We start from the raw sequence: 22,577 nt of genomic DNA, 5'->3' as shown, positions 1-22,577 counted from the left end.
TGAGTGTTCAAAAATGTGAAAAAAAATAAACCAAAAAAAAAAAAACTAAACAGTGCTAGCAGGGGGGCATGCCCCCCTACACCCATGATGTCCCCCGCTATTTAAATATACCAACTCCAAGATCGCAGTACATTGTAGTAAAGGGAAATGTTCCCATTACGAGTTCTATGGAGATCCCCATGCAGACCGTTCGAACTTTTAAAAGTTCAATCATATGGTCTCACCCATAGAAAGTCGAGCTTTTAAAAGTTGGACTGTCTGAAGGGGACCTCTATGCATGCATATGTATATATACACACACACACACACACACACACACACACACAGATCTACTTTACAAGCTCAAGGGTTTAAAACTTCAAATTGCAAATGTTCGAGACCATAAGATCAAAGTTTTGAAACTTTGAAATTGTAATTTACAAAAAAATAAAAGTAATTTCTCTTTTATGTTTTTGTGGGGAGGCAAGCCCCCCTGCACCCTCCACATCCCCTGCTAAATAAATATTACAACTCCAAGATCGCACTACAGTGAGAAAATGGTAAATTTGCCATTCCGCACTATATGACAATCTCCATTCAAAACGTTTGAAGTTTCAAAACTTCAGTCTTGTGGTCTCGAACATTTGCATTTCAAACTTTTGAAACTTCAAGCTTGTGAAACAAATCCACATATACACCTCATGTATTACATACGTGTGTGTCAAGAGATAGTTCTTCCCCAGGCACATGGATTGCACTCTGTCTTTGCTTGCAGTAGCTTGCTGCTTAGGGCTTGTTTGCTGAGGAGTCATATGCACCTTTCCAGTTCGGCTGTCACTTGGAAAAACATGAGGTGGGACAGGGAAATGGCCTGTAATGACCATGAGGCATTCTGGTTCCTCCCCCACTCTTACAGAGAAATCTGACATTTTGGAAGAGAATGGGCAGAGTAGGAATTGGCAAGGATCTGCCACTTGAAGATTTCTTTTTATGGTAACCTGAGGTTTTTGATCTACAATAAATTCATTTTACATTTTTTATCTTCGTGGTGGTTTCTACATTTCTTCAGTCATATGGTAAGCAAGTTACAAGTGTACCCCCTTAAGATTTTTTCTTTAGGGTTGCACTAATGAAAAGTTTATATTATTGAATTTATTTGTTGTACAGATTTCCTTTCTGAATTACATAGTTGCGTTGTACCGTACTTTTACTACAGTGCAAATTTAAGTGATACTTATTATTGTGATCGTTTAGTTTAATTTGTGCTAGGAGTTTCGGTTAATTTGCTTTTCCTTTTCATTTTGTTAAATTACTTGACTTTCAGGCAGGTCAGGAGTGGATGAATAACCAGAGAACCAAGAAAAACACTTTATACTGCCTGTCTCAGACAGGATTTTGGTCTGAAAGTAACATGAATCGTGTTGATTGTCAGGGTAAGTTGTGCAATAAAATTATAAAGCAAGTTTTGTTCTTAAGTTTCTTAGAGGTTTCAACAAGTGGTTGTATTTATCCTTTTGCTGCACACCTAGCTGAAGAAAATGTAGAGATGTTTTTAAGGCTACATTGCATTTGCCCACTTTGTCTGGAGATCCTGCAGTTTTATTTGTCACATTGTTTGAATCTGTTCTTTACTTGACCACAAGGCGATGCCTGCATTTATTGCAGGAAAAAAATAGAGCAAAATAATGCATGCATTGATCTTGTAATCTAGAAAGTTGCCCATGTGATTATTGGATATCAGAAGAGAGCAGAGCAGGGCAGTCATTGGATTTTCCTGTTTTGCTTGAGGAACTTCTTAAGGCAGCTGTTAACTGCTGCCTTGTCTAATGTTTGAACAGTTCAGCCTGTCACCACCTTCACTTGTCTCTTCTGAGGCCTGACTTGATAGTTATGAAGCTGGGAGAAGGATCCATTGCTTGAAAGAACAATTTTCTGCTGAGAAATCCAGGTATACCTTCACATTGTTGCTGACCTAATCCTAGAGCAATTGGGCTTCTTTCCTTTATACCAGTGATCTGGGCTTTGATAGTATCTCAAGTACTGAAGGGCCTGCAAGGTGGAGTATGTTTGAGGACAGGATGTTAACTCTGCTATCTTCAGGAGGGGAATGGGAGGGACTGCTGTTTAATTTTACCCAGTGGAGTCCCTGGGTATGGCACATAGGACTGCGTTTTGACAACAGGACTTGGACAGGTGTGCAGGAGGTTCGTGTGCAAGAGCCTGATGTAGGTAGGTCAGCAGCGCTGCATTTTCATGGCATGTGGAATTAGGCATAAGCGTACAGCTTATGTGTCAGTATGACCTTCTAGCCTCTGATTATCTTACTGATGTGAGTGATTAATTGTCTTGATAGCTGAAGAGCTTTCTGTTGGCATCTGATAGGTTATGGAATCACTCAGAAAAGGCATAAGTCTAGGGCAAAAGGAGCTAATTACAGGCCAGAGGTCCTGTATGTTAGTAGGGATGGGGGGGGGGGGGGCACTGAGAAAGACACCCAGTACAAAGGAAACAGACATGAAGGATCCAAGAATCCTGGTCTTAAAAGTTTTTAGATCTGGCTCCTTTTCCTTAAAATGGGCTAGACAAAAGATGATCTTAACTTCCTCAGTTTGCATGTCCTCTTCAGATGACATGTCAAGTCTGTGGTCTTTATCTTCTGAGTCACATGGTTGCCTTTACAGCAATGAGGTTTCTCAGCTTCTGGTCCTGTGAGGAATGCTGGATAGATTCTGAAGCTTGTTCCTTCACTCATCCTTTGCCCTTGGGGGGATTTTTTTTAATGTGTTTGAGGATATGAACCTCTTTCTCATCTGCTAATGGTGAAATCAGACTGTAGTCCTCTGGGATTTTCTGCTCAGATCTTTTACACCACATTTATTTATTCATCCATCCATCATAGACTGGGTTTGCTCTACTAGGTTAGTAACCTCTTTTTAGGGGAGACCTGAGGTGGTATTTATACTGCTAGGGGAAATTTGGCCAGGGCATCAGGAACTTAACCATAAGTTTTTAAGTGCAGTGGGATCTTTTGCATCCACCTGAGCTGCCAGTGTCTGTTTCGAAAGATGGCACACTTGCATGCAGCTCTCCCATAATGCTGTGCTGCAGTGTCAGCAATCCATCTACCTGGTGTGGATATAGAAGCCGCAGCCTTCTGTACTAAAGGCGAGTGTGCTACCTGTTGTACCACTGACACTGACGTGATTACTTTTTTCCTACCTGTCAGAGTTGAGGACTGTGCTTATGCTAGGACTCTTGTTAGTCTGCTTCCTAGTTGAAGTAGGAAATGCATTCTTCCCATGACTGAAGATGTGCTTGTTGGGGCTCTTTGCAGCAGGCAGAAAGACATTAGCTGAGTCCACAGGCACTGATATTGAATATGTGGGCCTTCAGATCCTTTGGGTTTGGACCTTTGCTTCACACCAGATGCTGCTACGTTTTCTTCTTTCAGTGGGTCACTGGAGTAGTAATTAATTGAAGTTTGGGTTACCAATCTTTTTTGTATTGTGATCTGGTCAAAGTTTTCCAGTAGCGGCTCTGGTCCCTGTGGTGACCAGTACAGGTGCAGTGTACCTTCTGCAAAAGTGTCGGCACAAGTGATATGACACTGCAGTTTTTGTGCCATACAGTTTTCTTCTCTGTTTAGTCTTTCTATCTTAGAAACTATTCATCCTTCAGTTTGTACAGAAGAAGAAAGAGAATAACTGCCTACTCGTCTACATTTTTTATACAGTGTTTTTTTTTTCTATATTTCCATTTCAAAATAAGTGAACAGTCTTCATTGAGGCATTGAAAGAAGTAATGTTATGTCTTCACCAGGATCAGTAATTAAATGTGCTTAGGGACAGAACATAAGCATGAATCTTGTGAAAATTGTACCAGTTTTAGTAAAGCTACTAGAAAGAACATTTAAAACTTTGTTTTTATAACTTACTGAAAAAGTTTTAAAGTCTTTAAACTAGAAACTTAGGTGTATAGAAATAGGTCCATCGCTGGTAAGCAACAATGTGAAGGTATAGTTGGATTTCTGACCTGAAAGTTGTTGTTTGCTTTTTTAGGCATTAGGACCGTTCAGCACACTGTACCTTTCTTAGGCATTAGGACCATTCAGCACACTGTACCTTTCCAGCCCTACTGCACATAATTCAGCACAGAAGCCGCCTTCTTCAGATCTTCATTACCGTGCTTCACTTAGTGTTGGTCTTTGAGTCCTTCATTTTATGTCAGATTATCCATTAGTTATCACCTTTCAGTCAACCAACTATTGCTTTCTACCCTGTCGTGCTCCTTGTGTTCATCTGCAACGTTGTTAACTAACAACGTAAGAAGTTGTAAGAAGGTTCTACTTCCCTATTGGTCTTTGAGTTATTTATTTTATGTCATCTGATTGTAAAGTCATTGATCGTTTAGTGGGAGTTCTTTAGTACCTATTTTCTTGGGGCTTTAGCCTTTTTCTAAGAAAAAAAAGAGAAAAGGGAAGGTTTTTCTTGCCTACCTTTATTTTCTGATTTCTCATCACAGAGATTATTGGTAAACGTTTTTTTCTCTCTTGTTTTTGCGTTGGTGTTTCTTGACTGTTATTGCAACTTTCCCTGTATTTTTTTGAGGATTTCCCTTTCACTTGTCTTTACTGTATTCCATTTTGACCTTCATTTTTTCAAGATTGGACTCTCTTCTTTCTACCAGCACAGAGAGGAGGTTTTTTCATGTAGGGAAAAAAAATCTCACCTCAAGGTAGCTTTGTCCAGCATCGATTTTGTCTTGGGGAGAGTCGGTGTGAAAGCAGATGTGACATTTGCAAAGGCTTTACACATGCTATCCATTGATATTGCTGAGAAAGTCTCCAGTTGTGCCTTTACCAGCATTCACTTTCCACCCTGTCCTGCTCCTTGGGCTTATCTGTAAATTTCTTAACTTTGGGTTCTATTTCTCTGTTGGTTTTAGAGTGTCCGTCCTTTTTCCTCCATTACTGTTTTAGTCCAAGAAGAGGCAGAGAACTTCAGTGTCAGTGAATCTAGATGGTAAGCCTACATCCTCTGCAGGTATATGTGAGAGCAGGAGATGCAAAAAAAAAAAAAAAAAAAAAAACATGAGACACTGACATCTCCCATCATATTTTGAGGAACCCATTGTTATTGACTAAAGGCATCATTATAAAATTTTATTGCATATGGTGGTTTCTCTTGTGCTTTTTAAAGGACCTTCTGGTTGTTTCACTATGTTTTTTCCAAGCTCTGCTCCAGTTGAGTTGGTGTCATGTAGGGAAGTCATTACAGAAACCCGAGTCTAGGGACATCAGGTCTGTGGCAGACCACCACCATCACTAGTGGTTAAACTGGATTGTAAGAAGCTGCTAGAGGCTGTTATGTTAATGTAGCAGCAACTGGTTGATGCCTGTGCTTCTGCAGGTGCTCAGGCAAGAACTGGCGTACCCCTACCCCAACTCTGTCAGCTTCAGGTATTCGGAGTCTTCCTCTATCGCTGCATCCTCACTGAAGCCAATACTGGCAGGTGTGGCAGCAAGGCTAAGAGGTTACTTACTGTCAGCTTCTGTTCACCCTGAGTGTTCTTGCATTCTTAGGATTGTAACTATTGTCCTTGGACTCAGTGCTTTTGGACCTGTTTCAACACTACTTTGTCTCTTCGAGAGCAACAAGGTATTGCCCTCAGTGTCGGCATTGTCTTTGATGTCAACCATTCTTGGTCCTTTGGGAGTATGGCTGTTGCTTTTAGTCTTGGAGCCAAATTCTGCTCTGGCATTGTATCTGTCCCTTTAACCTTCATCTGTTTAGTGAGTTCCAGTCACCTGGTTCATAGTAGTCTGGGCTTCATCCCTGGATATATCCACTTTTCTGCTGTTCTGCCTGTCCGATGGCTTCCAAATCAGAAAGACCCTTGAATTCTAGTTGAAACTACTCTTCCATTTCAAGTCATGGGGATTGTCATCATTGCAAGGACTTTACAAAAAGCCTTTAGGGCCAGCAGAAGAGGGCAAAAAAAAAAATGTGTAGTTTCTTTTCGATATTGTCAGTTGTTCACTGAAGCTGTGTCATCCAACCCTGTTACAATGGTGTCTGTCCTGAGGAAAGCTGCTAAGAGTTTAACATCCTTAAAGAATACTGCATACTTGTCAGGGACACCCGGCAGGATATGTTGATCTCCACAGCAGTTCTTAAGATTTACAACCCTCAGTGTCCTGGGTTTCATCCACCCAGCATTGAGTTTCGGGTACCTGACTGCTTTGAGAAATTATATTACATTTCATCATCCGTTTTCCTGAGGGTACTGTCTTATCTGAGTCACATTATGGAATTCTGTGGGGACGATAGATATGCTGACCTGTACCTTGGAGCAGTTGTATGAAGGACCTAATATGAAGAAATAGTTATTGTCCCAGTCAGCTATGCACTCAGCTTTGGCCAGCATCATCATGTGCATTGCTGTCCTTCTTTATGCCTGACTGTATCTCACAGAGGATATGATGGTGAGCTTTAAGAACATCCCCATCTGTTATGAAATTTTTGTTCTAGAGTTCAGACATGACATGATATGAAGAAGCAGTGGAAGATTTTGACAGAAGATGGTGTCAAATATCCTTTAAAAAAAAAAAAAAAAAAAAACACCTTTATTAAGTTATGACTTAAAGCATAAGCACATGTACATTATTAGAAAAAGAAAACAAACCATATTATCATTTTCCCATTTATACTCATTATACATTCCGTTTTTTTTTCTTTTTTGCAATAACTTTCATTTCAGCATTACATAAATCGCTCAATTCCTGCCTTCCCTTAAACCTCAGTTCTCCTCTTAAACATTGTTCGGCATGTATTGTTCCCACAAATTCCATTTATTTTATGTAGTTTGCTTCTTCTCCTTTCTAAAGATCCCTGTTCCAGTTGTTTTACCTCTTTTACAATATTTATTAGTGTCATATTTCTTTTTCCTGAATGTACCTTCTCTAGGACTCAGAAAATCAGGCACTAACTTTGGATTCTTCAGAATGAAACAGTCATTGCTTCTGTAAGCTGTCCCACCCCATTCAGACTCCTTCCAGAAAGGTCGCAATGACTCTGCTGGAGTTCTAAGTGACCTTCAGGCAGCTGAGGTCCCTATTTTTGAGGACTGTACGGGTACTGAGGACTTGCCCAAATGCTTTTCCATGGAGGCAGATGAGGGTCACTTGCCCTTCCAATTTGATTGTTTTAGATAATTTCTGACCATTGAATAAGGACTTTACAATCAGGACTTTACAAGCTCCCCTTTTTGTGAACCCAGCAGTCTGCCTCCATTGATGGACGTCTTGCCCCATCAGGAAAAAATTGACAAGACTGGAAGTGCTTCATTTCTTAACAAAAGAGCCACTGGGTGGGGTGGGTGATCACACCAGACCGTAGAGGGCTAAAATATTATTCTGGATTCTTTTTCCTTGTTCATTTATTTTTCACCCCATGCCTGTGGATCAGCAAGCATGCCCTCAGTCAGATATTCTGTATGGAGAGGGGCAGCATCCAGGCAGCCATCAGTGTGCTTTGTGCTCTCACAGGCATCCCAGAAGTAAGAGCATTTCTCTTTTATGGTCTAAACTCATCTCTTATAGCGACATAATTTCTTATGTCACAGCAAGTGCCGCCTGTGCCCCTCTGTTATTGCATGCATGCTCCCACATGTCTTAGCAAGGGCTAGTATCACCTGCTTTGGTGGCCACACCCATGTTTTATACTCTGTAGCTTCCCTTATGATGCGCCTCCACTTCCCAACAGAGGATCTATTAGAGCACTACTGTCAGCTAAACAAAAAACATCATCCCTACCCCCACCCTGGATGGATGCACTTATCCTCTCTGTCTGCTAGATTGTAAGTCTCAGCAGCTATTCAAACTCAGATCGCCTGGGCTGTAGTTAGCATTTTATCACCCTCTGTGACACTGATGCAGACAGTTCAGGTCCTTTTTGGTGCCAGAAAATACCAGGGCGCTTAGACTCTTTCTAGATGTAAACTTCCCCAGCTCTTTTGTTCCAAATGATGCCATCCAAATAGTCTTGGTTCAAAGAATCCTTCCATGTCTAGCCAAAAATGTTGAATGCATTTTTCCCTTTTACAACATTTATCTATATATTAATATCCACACTGTCTCAAGGGTTCTTGCACTTCAGGGTTGGAATCCGTCATTTCTAGTTCAGGAGACTCATTTGTTTACCTCTGCCCACTGGGTGTTCAGCAAATATATGTCCATTGTGGTGATGTACATATGCCTGCTGGAAGCCAAGATCTTCCCCTACATGGGAATCCTAAGTGAAAGGCCTGCTCTGTTAGAGTCAAACTTCGAACACAGGCTGCTTTTAAGAAAGGGATAATTAGTAGGGCATACAGAACATTGCACACTAACTATAGAAATTGATCAGAGGAGGTTAGAAAAGATTGGGAAAAATAAGCAATGTACAAGGAACAATGACAGGACATATGTATTTCTCCTAAGTATGCAACAAAGTCCAGAGGATTTTGGGTTTTTGCTTGCAAGTGTTTTTTATATCCCAAGCAGACTGCAGAGAATTTTTCCTCAGGTAGATGGCAAATGTTAGAGATGTGATGGGGAAGAAAGAGGTAAATGGGAACGTATGTTTTGAGAGCGTAGTTAGTTGGCAGACATTAAACATTCCCTACAGAGTACTCTGTCAGAAGTATTGGGTGAGCAAATTGGAGTAAGTAAGGAAATGAGCTGGGACACAGGATCAGAACTGCCTACACATAGTAAGGCCTTGCTGAGTAAATGAGCTGGGACACAGGATCAGAATTGCCTACACATAGTAAGGCCTTGCTGAGTAAATGAGCTGGGACACAGGATCAGAATTGCCTACACATAGTAAGGTCTTGCTGAGTTTGTTCTGGTAGCTGATAAAAAGCATTTACTAGAAAATGAAAATCAAGTTTAAAGCAACTGTATTTGAAGTAATGAATATTGTAAAGGAGACTAAAGAAGTTGGATATTTAGAACAGGGGCGGAGCAAACACATGCATAATGTTCTGGAGGAGGAGTCAGGTTTAAGGGAAGGCAAGAATTGAGCAATTTATGAAATGTTGGATTAATGATAGTTCCACAAAAGAACATCTGTGATGTATAATGCATGTAACTGGGCATATGTTGATATGGTTTGTTTTCTTTTATATAAATGTATGCTTGCCTACATCTCAAGTAATAATTCAGTAAAGGTGTTTAAAAAAAGTTCTCCCCTACATGGACAATTAGCTTCTTGTTGTGCCTTCTCAAGATTGGCTTTTCCCAGTGAGACTGTCCTTGAGCTCTCTCCTTCCATTCCCAGGCATCATCATGAATGTTTTCAAACCCCAAATGAACCCACATCATCACCTTTTATTCATAGACTGCAAGTTGGATACCCTAGACTGTAAAGCCAGGCTTCCCATGGACAGAGTTCAGATTTTGATTGCTGCTTTGCTGGAGTCACCTTTAATGTCTGCTCTTCAAAGTCTCAAGGGTACTGGGCCTTTTGGCGGCAGCCATTCTCATGGTTCTCTTTGCCAACAGTCTCATGGGAGTCCTTCAGTGGACGTTCAGTGTCCAGTGGTCACAGGTAGCAGAATAGGAGGACAGGCTTCACCCACCTTGAGTACGCAGGCATCATCTGTCATGGTGGTTGGTTCCCAGTAATCTTTCATTGAGCAGTCTCTTCCACCCTCCATTGGGTTGCATTTGCCACTGATGCAGTTGTGTGGAGTGTGATTGGGGTGACATTTCATTGGGCAGACTGTTTAAGGAGTGTAGTTACCCAGGGAGCTATTGCTTCACAACACCATTTTAGAGATGAGGGTAGTTATTTCATTTTAGGATTTCCAGGAGTCCGTGTTCCCAGGATTCTACTCTGTACAGATTGGCCACATATTTGATGAATGATACAGCAGCGAATGGGGAATCTGGGTCTTATTTCATGTGTCAGTAGGAGATGGGAGTGAAGGAATGTACCGTCACTGTGAACCACTGTCTAGTGGCAATGCACATGACCGAACAGGTGCTGCTTGAAAATGCCACTTAACTGTTGGGTGAGGAGTAAAATCTTATGCACACGAAGGAGGCCTTGCTGTGTTGTGATTGTGTTCTTGACCAACACAAAGTTCAAGGAGATATTCATGAGTACCACTGCCTCAATGGCATTTTAGGTTATCTGCCAAGGTGTAACCCAGCACTGACCAGCTTTCAAAAGCTCATACTCCCGTCCCTGTCTCCTCCTGTAACAACTGATTAGCGGCTGAGCATGTCTGACAGGAAAGCCTTTAGCCGACAAGGAGTGTGCTCATTCTTTCTGCCATCCAAAGAAGAAAGTCCTCTAAGTCTTCAGAGGATCCAGTGCTGATTTTTCTGGCGTACTGTTCAGATAAGACCCCATTTGGAGACGCCTCTTATTTTATTATTAGATGTATTATTTTCTTTCTGTTTTATATTTATTTAAAAAAAATATTTGTTTGAATATTTTTATTTCTGTCAGTGTTTACAGTAATCCCTTTGGGAATTTCTGCTTGTCACAGTATTTCTTTGTCTTCTTATTTTGACAAATGTTTGTTTTTACTGTTTCTGAGGGAATGAAAATTTAAGTTTTTCTGTCAGAAGTGCAGTCTGTATTTTTGCTGAAATACGCTAGGGGCTGTGTCATGCAGTCAAAACCTCAAGTTAATTGCACCCATCTTTACTTTGTTAATGTGTTTTATCTTATGACAAGAAAATATTGCAGATCATGTCTTCTAAACCTGATAGACTTCTTTGAAGTAATCACCAAAGCCATAGATGAGGGTAAGGTGGTTCACATAGCCTATCTAGATCTCGCCAAGGTGTTCGACACCATCCCCCACTCTGGAATTATAGATAAACTCACTAAACTAGGTATAAATCCCTATGTCACAAGATGGGTTGCCAACTGGCTTACCGACAGAACCCACACCGTGAAAGTATCAGACTCCCAATCAGACTTCAGACCAGTGACAAGTGGAGTACCACGTGGTTCAGTCCTGGATCCTCTCCTGTTAGCCTGTACTTCAGAGAAGTAGATACCAAACACAGAAGGTCTTTGGCTAACTAAATTTGCAGATGACTGCAAACTAAGAGCCATAATTGAAACTCCTAACAATGTGGACATCCTACAAAAGGGCCTCACTGAGACAGATGCCTGGTGTTAAAGACATGGTCTCAAGCTCAATGCCAAAAAGTGCATTGTCATCCCCTTTGATAAAAACTCTCTGTACCCATGAACTACCACATAGGCAGTAGTCTACTTAACACTGAAAGTGTGATAAGAGACCTTGGGACACAGATTTACAGTAGTCTCTCCTTTGATAATCACATCGACACAGTGGTCAGAAAATCCTTCTACGTGGCACTCCTCATCACAAAATGTTTCTCAACCAGAAAAAAAGAGGTCATTGTTCCTCCTCTACTCATCACTCATTAGACCCATTATAGAGTACAACGCCCCTTTTGGTATGTACCTCACAAGACATCTACAACAACAACTGGAAAGGCCGCAAAAATACCTCACAAAGAGGATTACTGGCCTCAAACAGATGCCTTATGCAGACCATCTCAAAAAACTCCAGCTTTACTCCGTCGCATATTGCCTACTCAGAGGCGATTTCTGCCTAACATACAAAGCTATGTCAAACCCAGAGCTGTTGGACATGCTCCACTTAAAGAAATTCCAATCCCTCCGAGCTACACGCTCTAGGGACCTAAACCTTGTCACCACAGCAAACAGAACATGCTGGAGGGATAGATTCCTGTCCCAGAGACTTCCCATACTCTGGAACAGACTACCAATCTATGTCAGACAGAGCTCCTCATTAGCACTCTTCCAAGAAAAATCTTGATGATTGGATGGGTAATAGGATATTCACCCCGAGGATCACTTCTATGGTTCTGCTTGACAGGGGCACAGGAAAATAATTTTCTTTGGTGGCGAAAGCCAGGATACCTTTTTGGCTAGGCTTGTATAGGCCCTAGGGCCAATAGCCTAGTACCTACCTATGACCCTATGAACCTACATTGTCCACAGTTTGCACCTAAAAAGAAAAAAACAGAATAAACATATGCCTCAGCCTATGGTTAGTGATTCTGTTGAGGCCTTTGCTCAACCTGCAGACCACTTACCTTTTACCCCATTTCCTGTAGCGTAACTTTGCAAACTGCTATGGAATGGGGATTAGATGCTTCCAGGGCAGTTCCAGTACTTGTCACAGGTATGGGAGAACCAATCCCTGTTTTGGTGTAGGGGTAGTCTGAGGTAGAAATCACTTGCCAGGTAGAATACCTTGTTCTTAGAGATTTTTATCTAGCAGTGACGCTCACAAGGAAAAGAAACAGAAGCTTCATCATAGAACTGATTAGTTTATAGCTATTTGTAAGACTGTAGTTTCTTTGACTCTGAATGTTCTGCAGACAGCTAATTCTGGTGGTTGTGTTCCCATACATGGCTCTAGTGCTAGTTGGCAAAAGACCTTTCTGTTGTTTCAGTGAATGTTGAGGAGTCTGAGGACAGCAGTAATTTCCTTGTTGACACTGACTCCAGTCTCTCTGATTCTTCAGAAAGTGAACATGAGCTTAAATCCAAACACTTGCTCACTTTTCCGGAGATGATTGTTATATTTAATGATTGGGGGTGGCTGCGGTGCTGCAGCGGTTAGCATTGTTGCCTCACAGCAAGAGGTTCTCTGGTTCGATCCTCGGCTGGGGTGCCTTCTTTGCGGAGTCTGCATGTGCTCCCTGTGGTCGCGTGGGTTTCCTCCGGGTGCCCCGGTTTCCTCCCACATCCCAAAGACTTGTAATTAAATCAAAAGGTGCTTCAACAAAGTATTAGTTTAAGGGGTCCAAAGTGGATTGGACACTCTATATTGGCCCTAGGTGTGTGTGTGTGTGTGTGTGTGTGTGTGTGTGTGTGTGTGTGTGTGTGTGTGGAAGGTTGGGTGACTGGCTGGCAACTCAACACTGTAAAACTCCACTGCCAGTCATGAGCGGACAAGGTGATCCTCTGTGGCAACCACCCCTAACCGGGAAAAGCTGAAAGAAGAATTGTTATATTTAATGTTTTTTCTTGGGAGCAGTCTGGAACTGCCCCAGATCTAGGCAATGAGATTCCTAGTTCTGTGGTTATTTACCCCCCCCCCCCAGACTTGGAAGATGTTTATAAAGCTGCCTGTGAGACACCAGTTATCGTCCAGCATTTCCTAAAAAGGCTCTGAGAAAAAATAGCATCTCCTCAGATATGACAGGTCTCTTCCCATTTGACTGTTGACCAACCTGCAGTTACCCAAGCTGCCTGCTCAAATAAAAAAATCTTTGACTTCATCTAATCCATTGCCTGCTGATAAAAAAAGGGAAAATGGTTAGATCTTCTGAATAAAAGAATATCTCTTTCTAGTAATCTAGCCTTTGGAATATTAAACTGTCAAGGCTGTACATGGAAATGTATGTACAGTGGATGTAAGACGTTTACACACGCCTGTTAAAATGCCAGGTTTTTGTGATATAAAAAATGAGACCATAATAAATCATTTCAAAACTTTTCCCACCTTTAATGTGACCTATAACCTATGCAATTCAATTGCAAAACAAATCTGTTAGGGGAAAAATATAAAAAAAATAAAAAGAATGTGCAATAAGCTGGTTGCATAAGTGTGCACACCCTTAAACTAATACTTTGTTGAAGCACCTTTTGATTTAATTATAGCATTCAGTCTTTTTTGGTACACACCTGCCATCAATTAAAGAGACTCTGATTAACCCCAAATAAAGTTCAGCTGTAATAGTAGGATTTTTCCTGACGCTTACTCATTTGCCTGCTACAGCAAAAGCCATAGTTCGCAGAGAGCTTATAAAGCATCAAAGAGATCTCATTGTTGAAAGGTATCAGTCAGGAGAAGGGTTCAAACAATTTTCCACAGCATTGGATATACCATGAAACACAGTGAAGACAGTCATCAAAAAGTGGAGACGATATGGGACAACAGAGGCATTGTAAATTACTGGACGTCCCTCCAAAATTGATGAAAACACGAGATGAAGACTGGTGAGGGAGGCTGCTAAGAAACCTACAGCAACCCTGAAGGAGCTGCAGGAATTTCTGGCAAGTACTGGTTGTGTACTACATGTGACAACAATCTCCCATATTCTCCATATGTCTGGGCTATGAGGTAGGGTTGCAAGACGGAAGCCTTTTCTTACACAGAAAAATATCCAGGCCCAGCTAAAATTTACAAAACAATACATCAGGTCTCCCAAAAGCATGTGGGAAAATGTGTTGTGGTCTGATGAGACCAAGGTTGAACTTTTTGGTCACAATTCCTAAAGGTACGTTTGGCACAAAAAGAACACTTCACATCACCAAATGAACACCATCCCCACGGTGAAGCATGGTGGTGGCAGTATCATGCTTTGGGGTTGCTTTTCTTCATCTGGAACTGGTGCTTTAGTCAAGGTGGATGGGATTATGGACAGTTCCAAATACCAGTCACTTTTGACCCAAAACCTTCAGGCATCTGCTAGAAAGCTGAAGATGGAGGAATTTCACCTTTCAGCACAACAGTGACCCCAAGCATATGTTAAAATCAACAAAAGAATGGCTTCAAAGTTTTGGAATGCCCCAGCCAAAGTCCAGACCTAAATCCAATAGAAAATCTGTGGGGTGACCTGAAGAGGGCTCTGCATAAGAGATGCCCTCGCAATCTGACTGATTTGGAGTGCTTTTGCAAAGAAGAGTGCATGAATATTGCAAAGTCAAGATGTGCCATGCTGATAGACTCCTACCCAAAAAGACTGAATGCTATAATTAAATTAAAACGTGCTTCAGCAAAGTATTAGTTTAAGGGTGTGCACACTTATCCAACCAGCTTATTGTACGTTTTTTATATTTTTTTCCCCTAGCATATTTGTTTTTTAGTTGAATTGTACAGGTTATAGGTCACATTAAAGGTGGGAAAAGTTTTGAAATTATTTACTTTGGTCTCATTTTTTTATTTCACAAAAACCTGGCATTTTAACAGGGGTGTATAAACTTTTTATATCCACTGTACATACAATTTGGTTGATTTTGTTGCATCTTTTCCTGTAGAGCAAAAATCTTTATTTATTTATTTATTACATTTGTTTAACCGGGAAAGAGTAGTTAGCCTGGAGTATGACAGGAGCAGAGCCAGTGAGTCGCTAGGTAGTTATGTAGTAGTTGATTGAACTTGAGTGTGTGGGGTTTTAGTGATGGCTTGAGGGTGGGTATTTCAGAGTTTGGTAATTTTGTTAGAGTAGAGACAGTCACCATGATAGTTGCGGGAGTGAGTGACCTTCAGCATAAGTTTATTGGAGGATCTGAGAGGCCTGGGATTTTGACTAGGCTGGACAAGATTGAGGAGAGCAGGACAGTCTGTGGGTTGGTGGATTGACGTGTGGGTCTTAGTAAGTTGGTTGAGAGCTAAAAGGTTTGGGAGTTCTAGCCAGTTTAGCTGGGAGAGCACAATACAGTGGTGAGTCCTGTGTGGGGCATTTGTGGCAAACTTGGCAATTTTGTTATAACAGGATTCTAGATGATTTAGGTCAGACCTTCGAAGGTTAGCAAGAATATGAGATCCGTAGCAGAGGGAAGAAAGAAAGTGAGATCGGGCAGTGGCAAGCCTGGCGTTCTGGGTAAAATATGGGCTGGCTCTGTATAAGGTGCCAAGCTTGATGTGTACTTTTTTGATTGTCAGAGAGACATGTTTTTCAAAAGTGATTCTCATCAATAATGATACCTAGGAGTTTAGTGTGAGTTGTGGGTTCAATTTTGGTTCCGTTTGAAGAGAGTATTGACAGAGAGGTTTGACATAGTTTGGAATTTTTATGTTTGAAGATTATTAATTTAGTTTTATTAGGGTTTAGGATAAGTTAATGTTCGGACAAGTATTTTTCTATGTTTTGAAAAGATGATTGTATTTTAATTGAAGTTGTAGGGGAGAGGGGGAGGAGCATATAAGGGTTGCATCATCAGCGTATTGGAGAATGGTAGCAGAGCTAATGTCATTTGTGAATAAGTTGTGGAGGAGAGGACCAAGAATAGAACCTTGGGGCACACCACGGAGATGGTGAGTGAGGGGGGGGGAGAGTGTTTTCCCATTTGGTGGCTTGCTGCCAGTTGGTAAGATAGCTGAGGAACCAGGGCAGAGAAGATGAGCAGAGGCCAATTGTTGAGAGTTTGTTGAGTAGAAGCTGGTGAGAAATGGTGTCAAAGGCTTTTGTCATGTCAAGAAAGATAGAGGAGACAGCTTGGCCTTCATTTAGGAGATGCTGAATGGTGTTGGTAATAGTGATTAGAACAGTTACAGTACTATGTTTAGGTCTGAAGCTATGTTGAGAGTCGGATAAGAGATTGTTACTAAGGAAGTGATTAAGGAGTTTGTGGATACACTTCTCTAAGATGTTGGCTAGAGGGGAAAGAATGGCTATAGGGTGGAAGTTGGTTAGGTCTTTGGAAAGGCCACCTTTGTGTAGAGGAATGATGTGGGATATTTTCCAGAGAAGTGGGACATAGTGTTCAGCAGGTAAACAGTTAATCAAGATAGATATGGGGTAGGCAGTAGATGGGGCTGCGATTTTTAGATATTCGTTGGGGAGCTGATGTACTGCCAGACAGCAGGGTTTTAGTTTAGCAAGGAATGATTTTATGTAACTTGTTTGAATGGAAGTGAAGGAGAAGTTGTTAGGATTATCAAAGGTAGGGGTGGAAAGAGTGAGGGGTGTTTTTGGTATGTTGCCCAGTAGAGAGGTTATGGAGTTTATGACGTGGGAGTTGATTTGACTTGCAATGGGGGGTCAGAGCTGTTAGTTGTTACCGGGGTTGGGGTAGGGGTATGACCAGGGCATAGGAGATAGTTGATATTTTCCCAGAATTTTCGGGGGTTGTTAAGGTGTTGTTGCTGGCATGTTAGGAAGTACAACTGCTTGTCTGCCTTGATTTATTTTTTTGCTTGATTTCATATTTGTTTGTAGGTAGTGAGGTTAGATCTGTTTTTGGTGGATAGTTAAGCTGACCAGGCTCTATTCCTTTGTTTGAGTAAAAGTTTAGTTTCATTGGTTAACAAGGGCAGCGGCTTGGATTTTGAGCGAACTTTCCTAGTTGGTGCTAGATTATTGACTATGTTAAGGAAGGGTGAGTTGAAAAATTGAACTGCTAGGTCTAGTTGAAGGTACTTAAGTGGGGACCAGTCACATTGTTGGAGAATTTGGTTAAAAGTAGTGGGGGAGAAGTTTTTTTTTTTTGTAACAGATGTATTTGAGGGATATTGTTGTATGAGTGTACACATTTTCTGTATAGAAAGGTAGGTGAGTGGTCGGTAAGAGAGTCTGGGAGGCAACGTGATGTGTAACCTAGATTGGGTTTGTTGGTTATTATCCAGTCTAATGTAGACTGTCTGTTGGTATGTTTGTCAATGCGAGTTGGACAATTTATGGTCTGGGTGAAATTGTAGAGATTGAGGAAATTAGATGGGTTTTTGGATGTGCAGGTTTGTCTGTCAAGGTTGAAATCACCCATAGTATTTTTTTCTTGGTTGAAGTTGTTGGAAGCCCAAGAAAGCAGCTCTTCAATGATGGGTAGATTGTTGCCTGGGGGCAGGTAACAAACTATGATAATTATTGTTTTGTTGGGGTTTATTATAAGGCAAGTGGTTAGAGTCTTAGAGGTGGTAGGTTTGGTGGTGAGCACTGTAGTTTGACTTTAAGGTTGTTTTTAAATAGTACAGCTACTCCACTGTCTCTTTTGTTTAGTCTGTCAAGTCTTATAACATTATAACCATTTGGGGTAATCTCATTGTCCTTGATGTGGGGCTTTAGCCAGGTTTCTGTTACTGCTATGTCAGTGGAGTAGGTGGTTATGGTGGCTTGAAATTTAGTAGCTTTGTTCATTATGCTACGAAGATTGAAACTGGTGAATAGCAAGTCAGATTTTGAGTTTTTTGGGAGAGGGGGGTAGGGATAGGTTCATAGGTAGGTACTAGGCTGTTGGCCCAAGGGCCTACGTAAGCCTAGCCAACAAGGTTCCCTAGCTTACGCCACCCAAGAAAGTTATTTTCCTGTGCCACTGTCGAGCAGAGAGACAGAAGTGATCCCCGGGGTGTATTTCCTATTTCCCATCCACTCATCAAGATTTTTCTTGAAGAGTGCTAATGAAGAACTTTGTTTGACATAGATGGGTAGCCTGTTCCACAGTATGGGAAGTTTGTAGGACAGGAATCTATCCCTCCAGCATGTCCTGTTTATTGTGGTGACAAGGTTTAGGTCCCTAGAGCCTGTAGCTCGGAAGGATTGGGATTTCTTTAGGTGTAGCATGTCCAACAGCTCTGGGTTTGACATAGCTTTATATGTTAGGCAGAGATCACCTCGGAGTAGGTGATATGCTACGGAATAAAGCTGGAGTTTTTTGTGACAGTCAGTGTAGGACATTTGTTTGAGGCCAGTATCCTCTTTGTGAGGTACTTCTGTGGCCTTTCCAGCTGTTGCAGATGTCTTGTGAGGTACATTCCAAAAGGGGCATTGTACTCTGTAATGGGTCTAATGAGTGTCGAGTAGAGGGGAACAATGACCTCTTTTTTCCTGGATGAGAACCCTTTTATGATGAGGTGTGCCACGTAGAAGGACTTCTTGACTACTGTGGCGATGTGACTATCAAAGGAGATGCTACTGTCAACCTAGGTCCCAAGGTCTCATCACACATTCGGTGTTAAGTAGATTGCTACCTATGTGGTAGTTCATGGGTACAGAGTTTTTACCAAAGGGAAGGGAATGACAGAGTGCACTTTTTGGCATTGATCTTGAGGCCATGGCTCTGACACCAGGCATCTGTCTCAACGAGGCCCTTCTGTAGGATGTCCACATCATTTGGGGACTTGACTATGGCTCCTAGTTTGCAGTCACCTGCGAACTTCATTAGCCAGAGGCTTTCTGTGTTAGCCTGTACTTCAGAGAAGTAGATACCAAACAGAAGATGTCCTAGGACTGAACCCTGTGGTACTCCACTTTTCACTGGTTTGAGGTCAGATTTGGAGTCTGCAACTTTTACAGTGTGGGTTCTGTCAGTGAGCCAGTTGGCAACCCATCTTGTGACTTAGGGATTTATACCTAGTTTAGTGAGTTTAGCTATAATTCCAGAATGGGGGATGGTGTCGAAAGCCTTGGCGAGGTCAAGATAGGCTGTGTGAACCACCTTACTCTCATCTACGGCTTTGGTGACTGCCTCAAAGAAGTCGATCAGGTTTAGGAGGCATGATCTGCCTTTCACAAACCGAACTGGGTGGGATCCAGAGTTTGGAGGTTACCAATGTCTTTGTTTGAGTTCCATGATGATACGTTCCATGGCCTTGCAGACCAGGCTGATCAGGCTAATAGGTCGATAGTTCCCGGGATCAGTGGTGGCTCCCCTTTTGTGGAGTGGGATAACTGTTGCTGTGCGCCATTCAGTGGGCACAAAGCCTGATGCGAGGCTATTCTTGAACATGGTGCTTAATTGGGGAGCCAGTTCATTCTGAATTTCGTGTAAAACGCAGCCTGTGGTCTTGTCCAGTCCCATGGATGCTGTGTTTTTGGCTGTAGAGAGTGCAGCTTTAACCTGCGTAGTTGTGATTACAGGGACTCTGCATTCTTCCTGTATAGATATGGGTCCTTTGGGGGTAAGGGGGGCAGTTAGCACTGAACCTATCTGCCAAGATGTTGGCAATATCAGTTGGTTCTGTAATTTTCCTGCCGTTGTGCTGTAACTCAGAGCAGATCTGGGTGTTGCCATCGAGATTCTTGACATAGCTATAGAATGCTTTATGGTTGTCCTTAGAATTAGTGGCGATTTTGTTTTCGTAGCTAGCTTTGGATGATCTTATAAGGTATCTCAGCTTCTTACTGAGGCTGACCAGGGAGCTCCTCCACTCATGGGATTTTACTCTCTTTTGCAACAGTTTCTTCCTTCTGTTGTACAGTTTGTTTATGGCAGGGGACCACCAGATTGGCTTCCTTTTTTTGGAGGATAGCGTCTTGGGTCTATTTGGGATAGCACGATCCATGCATTCCTGTAAGTGCTTATAGAGTGCATTTGTGTAGGATTCAGCAGTTGTAACTGTATTGTCCATCTGCATGGATGTTATGAAGTTCACCACTTCTGTCTTAAGAAGCATGAAGTTGGCTTTGGAGAAATTTTTTACCATGGTTTCCTTAATGGTGGGTGGGGGCGGGATGTGGATATCAAGTGAGATTAGCTTATGGTCGGATCGGACCAACGAGGAGTTGACTTCAGGTGTGGAACACCGGTCAGTCAAGTTGGTAATGACTAGGTCTAGGATTTTGTTGGCCCTGGTGGGGGTGAGGATAAGTTGATCCAGGGCATTGGAATTTATGAATTCCAGAAAGCGTTGAGCTAAGGAGTTGGTACACTAGTAGTTTTCCCAGTTAATGGTGGGGTAGTTGAAGTCGCCCATTATTAGGGTGTTTGGTTGAACCCTAATATTTTCCAGTACATCAAGAAAAGAGGAGTGGGAATCCTGTTGCATGGTGGGGGATCTGTAGCAAGCTACAATTTGGATTGCAGTTTTGCCCAGAGTTAGTTGCACTTGGATAACCTCGGATGCATTATGCTGAACATCTAGCCTGGAGGTGTGGATATCCTTAATGAATATGGGCACACCTCCGCCTTTGGTGTTTCGGTCCAGGTTACATGGCCGAAAAGTGTGGTATGGATGAGAGTGTGAGTGGGAATCAGAAGAGTAGGCTGAGGTGGGTGGCATGAGAGAGGTGTTATTGGGACCTGGGTTGGGATGGATATCAGCACACAGCTTGATTTTTGTGATGGAGTGTAACATAAGATGTTTTAATTTGTTAGCCAGTTTGTGAAGTTGGGATGCAGAGGAATTAGGACATTTAGTTTGTGTTTGAAAGAGACAAGCAGACAAGCAGAGTTTTTATACAGTTGTGAACAAATGTCAGAGAAGATATGGGGTGGGGGGGGGCTAGAGATAGATATTGGAAGGGTTGGTGATTGGATGGGTTTGACTTGGTATATGTGGGGGTGGTGTAATTGTTGAGGGAGAGAAACAGGATTAAAAGAGTATTTGTTAGTATGCTGAACTAGAACTGCATATTGGGTAGTATGATATGGTAGAGGAGCCGAGGGAGTGGGTTGAGAGAGAGAGAGAGAGATGATAGAGGTGGAGCCCTGTCGTGTTAGGTGGAGAGGATGGGGTTGAGGTGAGGGCCACAAGAATTTAGACAGTGTGTGTGGATAGCTGAAATGGGGGGAGTGGCCTGGTGGTTGGCTATAAATTAAAGGAAAGCGGGGGTTGGTGGGAATGGGGGTAGGGTAGGGGAGTGGAGATAGCCTGATCGAAGTGGGTTAGCCTGGCTGGGGGAGCAGTAGAAAGAAAAAAAAAGTTAGGTATACCCTTGAACAGGTATGTCAAAGGTATTCTGTTATGGCCTAAGGGAACAGTACAAGGGTAAGAGCAAAAGAAAAAATAGGCTCAACAAATGTACTATTATAATTGATGGTCTTATAGTGGTAGACACTGCCAGGACTTTAGAAGATAAGAGCAATACTTTATGAGGCTGAGGTGATCATTTAGATAATTGTTGAAAGCAACTTGTACAGCAGTGCACACTTCAAGTAAAATCAGCTCCTGGAGCTACTTGAACTAGAGAAGTGGACAATTGCTGGTAAACACTGCCACCTTGTGGCAGAAAGGGGGCAATTAGAGTAATGAATAAAGAGAGGCAAGAAAGGGAGGGATTTCTAGGATAGTCCTGGCGAGTGTGCGAGCCACTAAGTTACAAAACTGTTGAGATATTTTTTGGTAATACAGTAGACACGCTCCTAATGTAGTACACAGTAGGAGTGAGCGTCCAGTTCTGCACCTTTCCAAAGTGTTCCCACAAGGGTTCAGTTCATGAATGGAATGGAATGGAATTTTCAATTTTTGTCAGGTTTCAAAACATGCTTTGAGAGGTGTACTTGATTGTGCGGATACATTCTCAAGAAATGCTGCTGCTTCTGCTGTATTAAGACATTGCGCTTGGTTATGTAATCAGGACTGTCTAATGATTTAAAAGCTGCAATTCTAAATACACCTTTAAGTTGTGAGTTGGTGTTTAGGCCCTGTGTTACACAGATTCTCAAACAGTGGGATGATGGAGGCAAGTAAATGCATGCGGTATCTAGGATGTTTCATGTACCCAGGTTCTCCCAAAAGAAGATTCCTTCCTTTAAGGGGCAAAACAAACAAAAGTCAAGAATCCAAAAGGAAATGGCAGGTGAGTAATCCTTCAAAACCAAACAGGAGGGTTTCCTTTCCAAAAAAGGACTACCCCCTGCAAAGAAATGACTGCGCTGAGTGACAGAGCACCCCTACTCTCTCTCCTTCCCTTCCTTCTCTGACTCCTTCCCCATTTCACCAGGCTCTCTCTCAGTTCTGCAGCCTGATCGCAAATAGTTTCAGACAGATGGATTCTGAGAATAATTTGGAAAGGATGCACTTGGCAGTGGATAAAAATCTTTCCTCTTTCAGGGAATATTCCCCCACACCATCCACACCAGACTGCTGTT

At 42.1% G+C, this 22,577-nt stretch overlaps 1 protein-coding gene across 6 annotated transcripts in view; it reads left to right on the top strand.

Annotated features, from left to right (window-relative positions):
* SETX (senataxin) overlaps positions 1–22,577 on the top strand; it is a 2,451,437-nt gene that overhangs the window by 1,244,229 nt on the left and 1,184,631 nt on the right. For all 6 annotated transcript variants that reach the window (XM_044058409.1, XM_044058411.1, XM_044058407.1 and 3 more), the window contains one exon: positions 1,304–1,412. In XM_044058409.1, the coding sequence (XP_043914344.1) occupies positions 1,304–1,412 (109 nt within the window). The remainder of the gene's footprint in view (positions 1–1,303; positions 1,413–22,577) is intronic.

Source organism: Protopterus annectens, chromosome 16.part0 (genome assembly GCF_019279795.1).
Source record: "Protopterus annectens isolate FY-2018-M chromosome 16.part0, PAN1.0, whole genome shotgun sequence".
NCBI lineage: Eukaryota > Metazoa > Chordata > Ceratodontiformes > Protopteridae > Protopterus > Protopterus annectens.
This window is presented reverse-complemented; position numbering and strand designations above follow the sequence as displayed.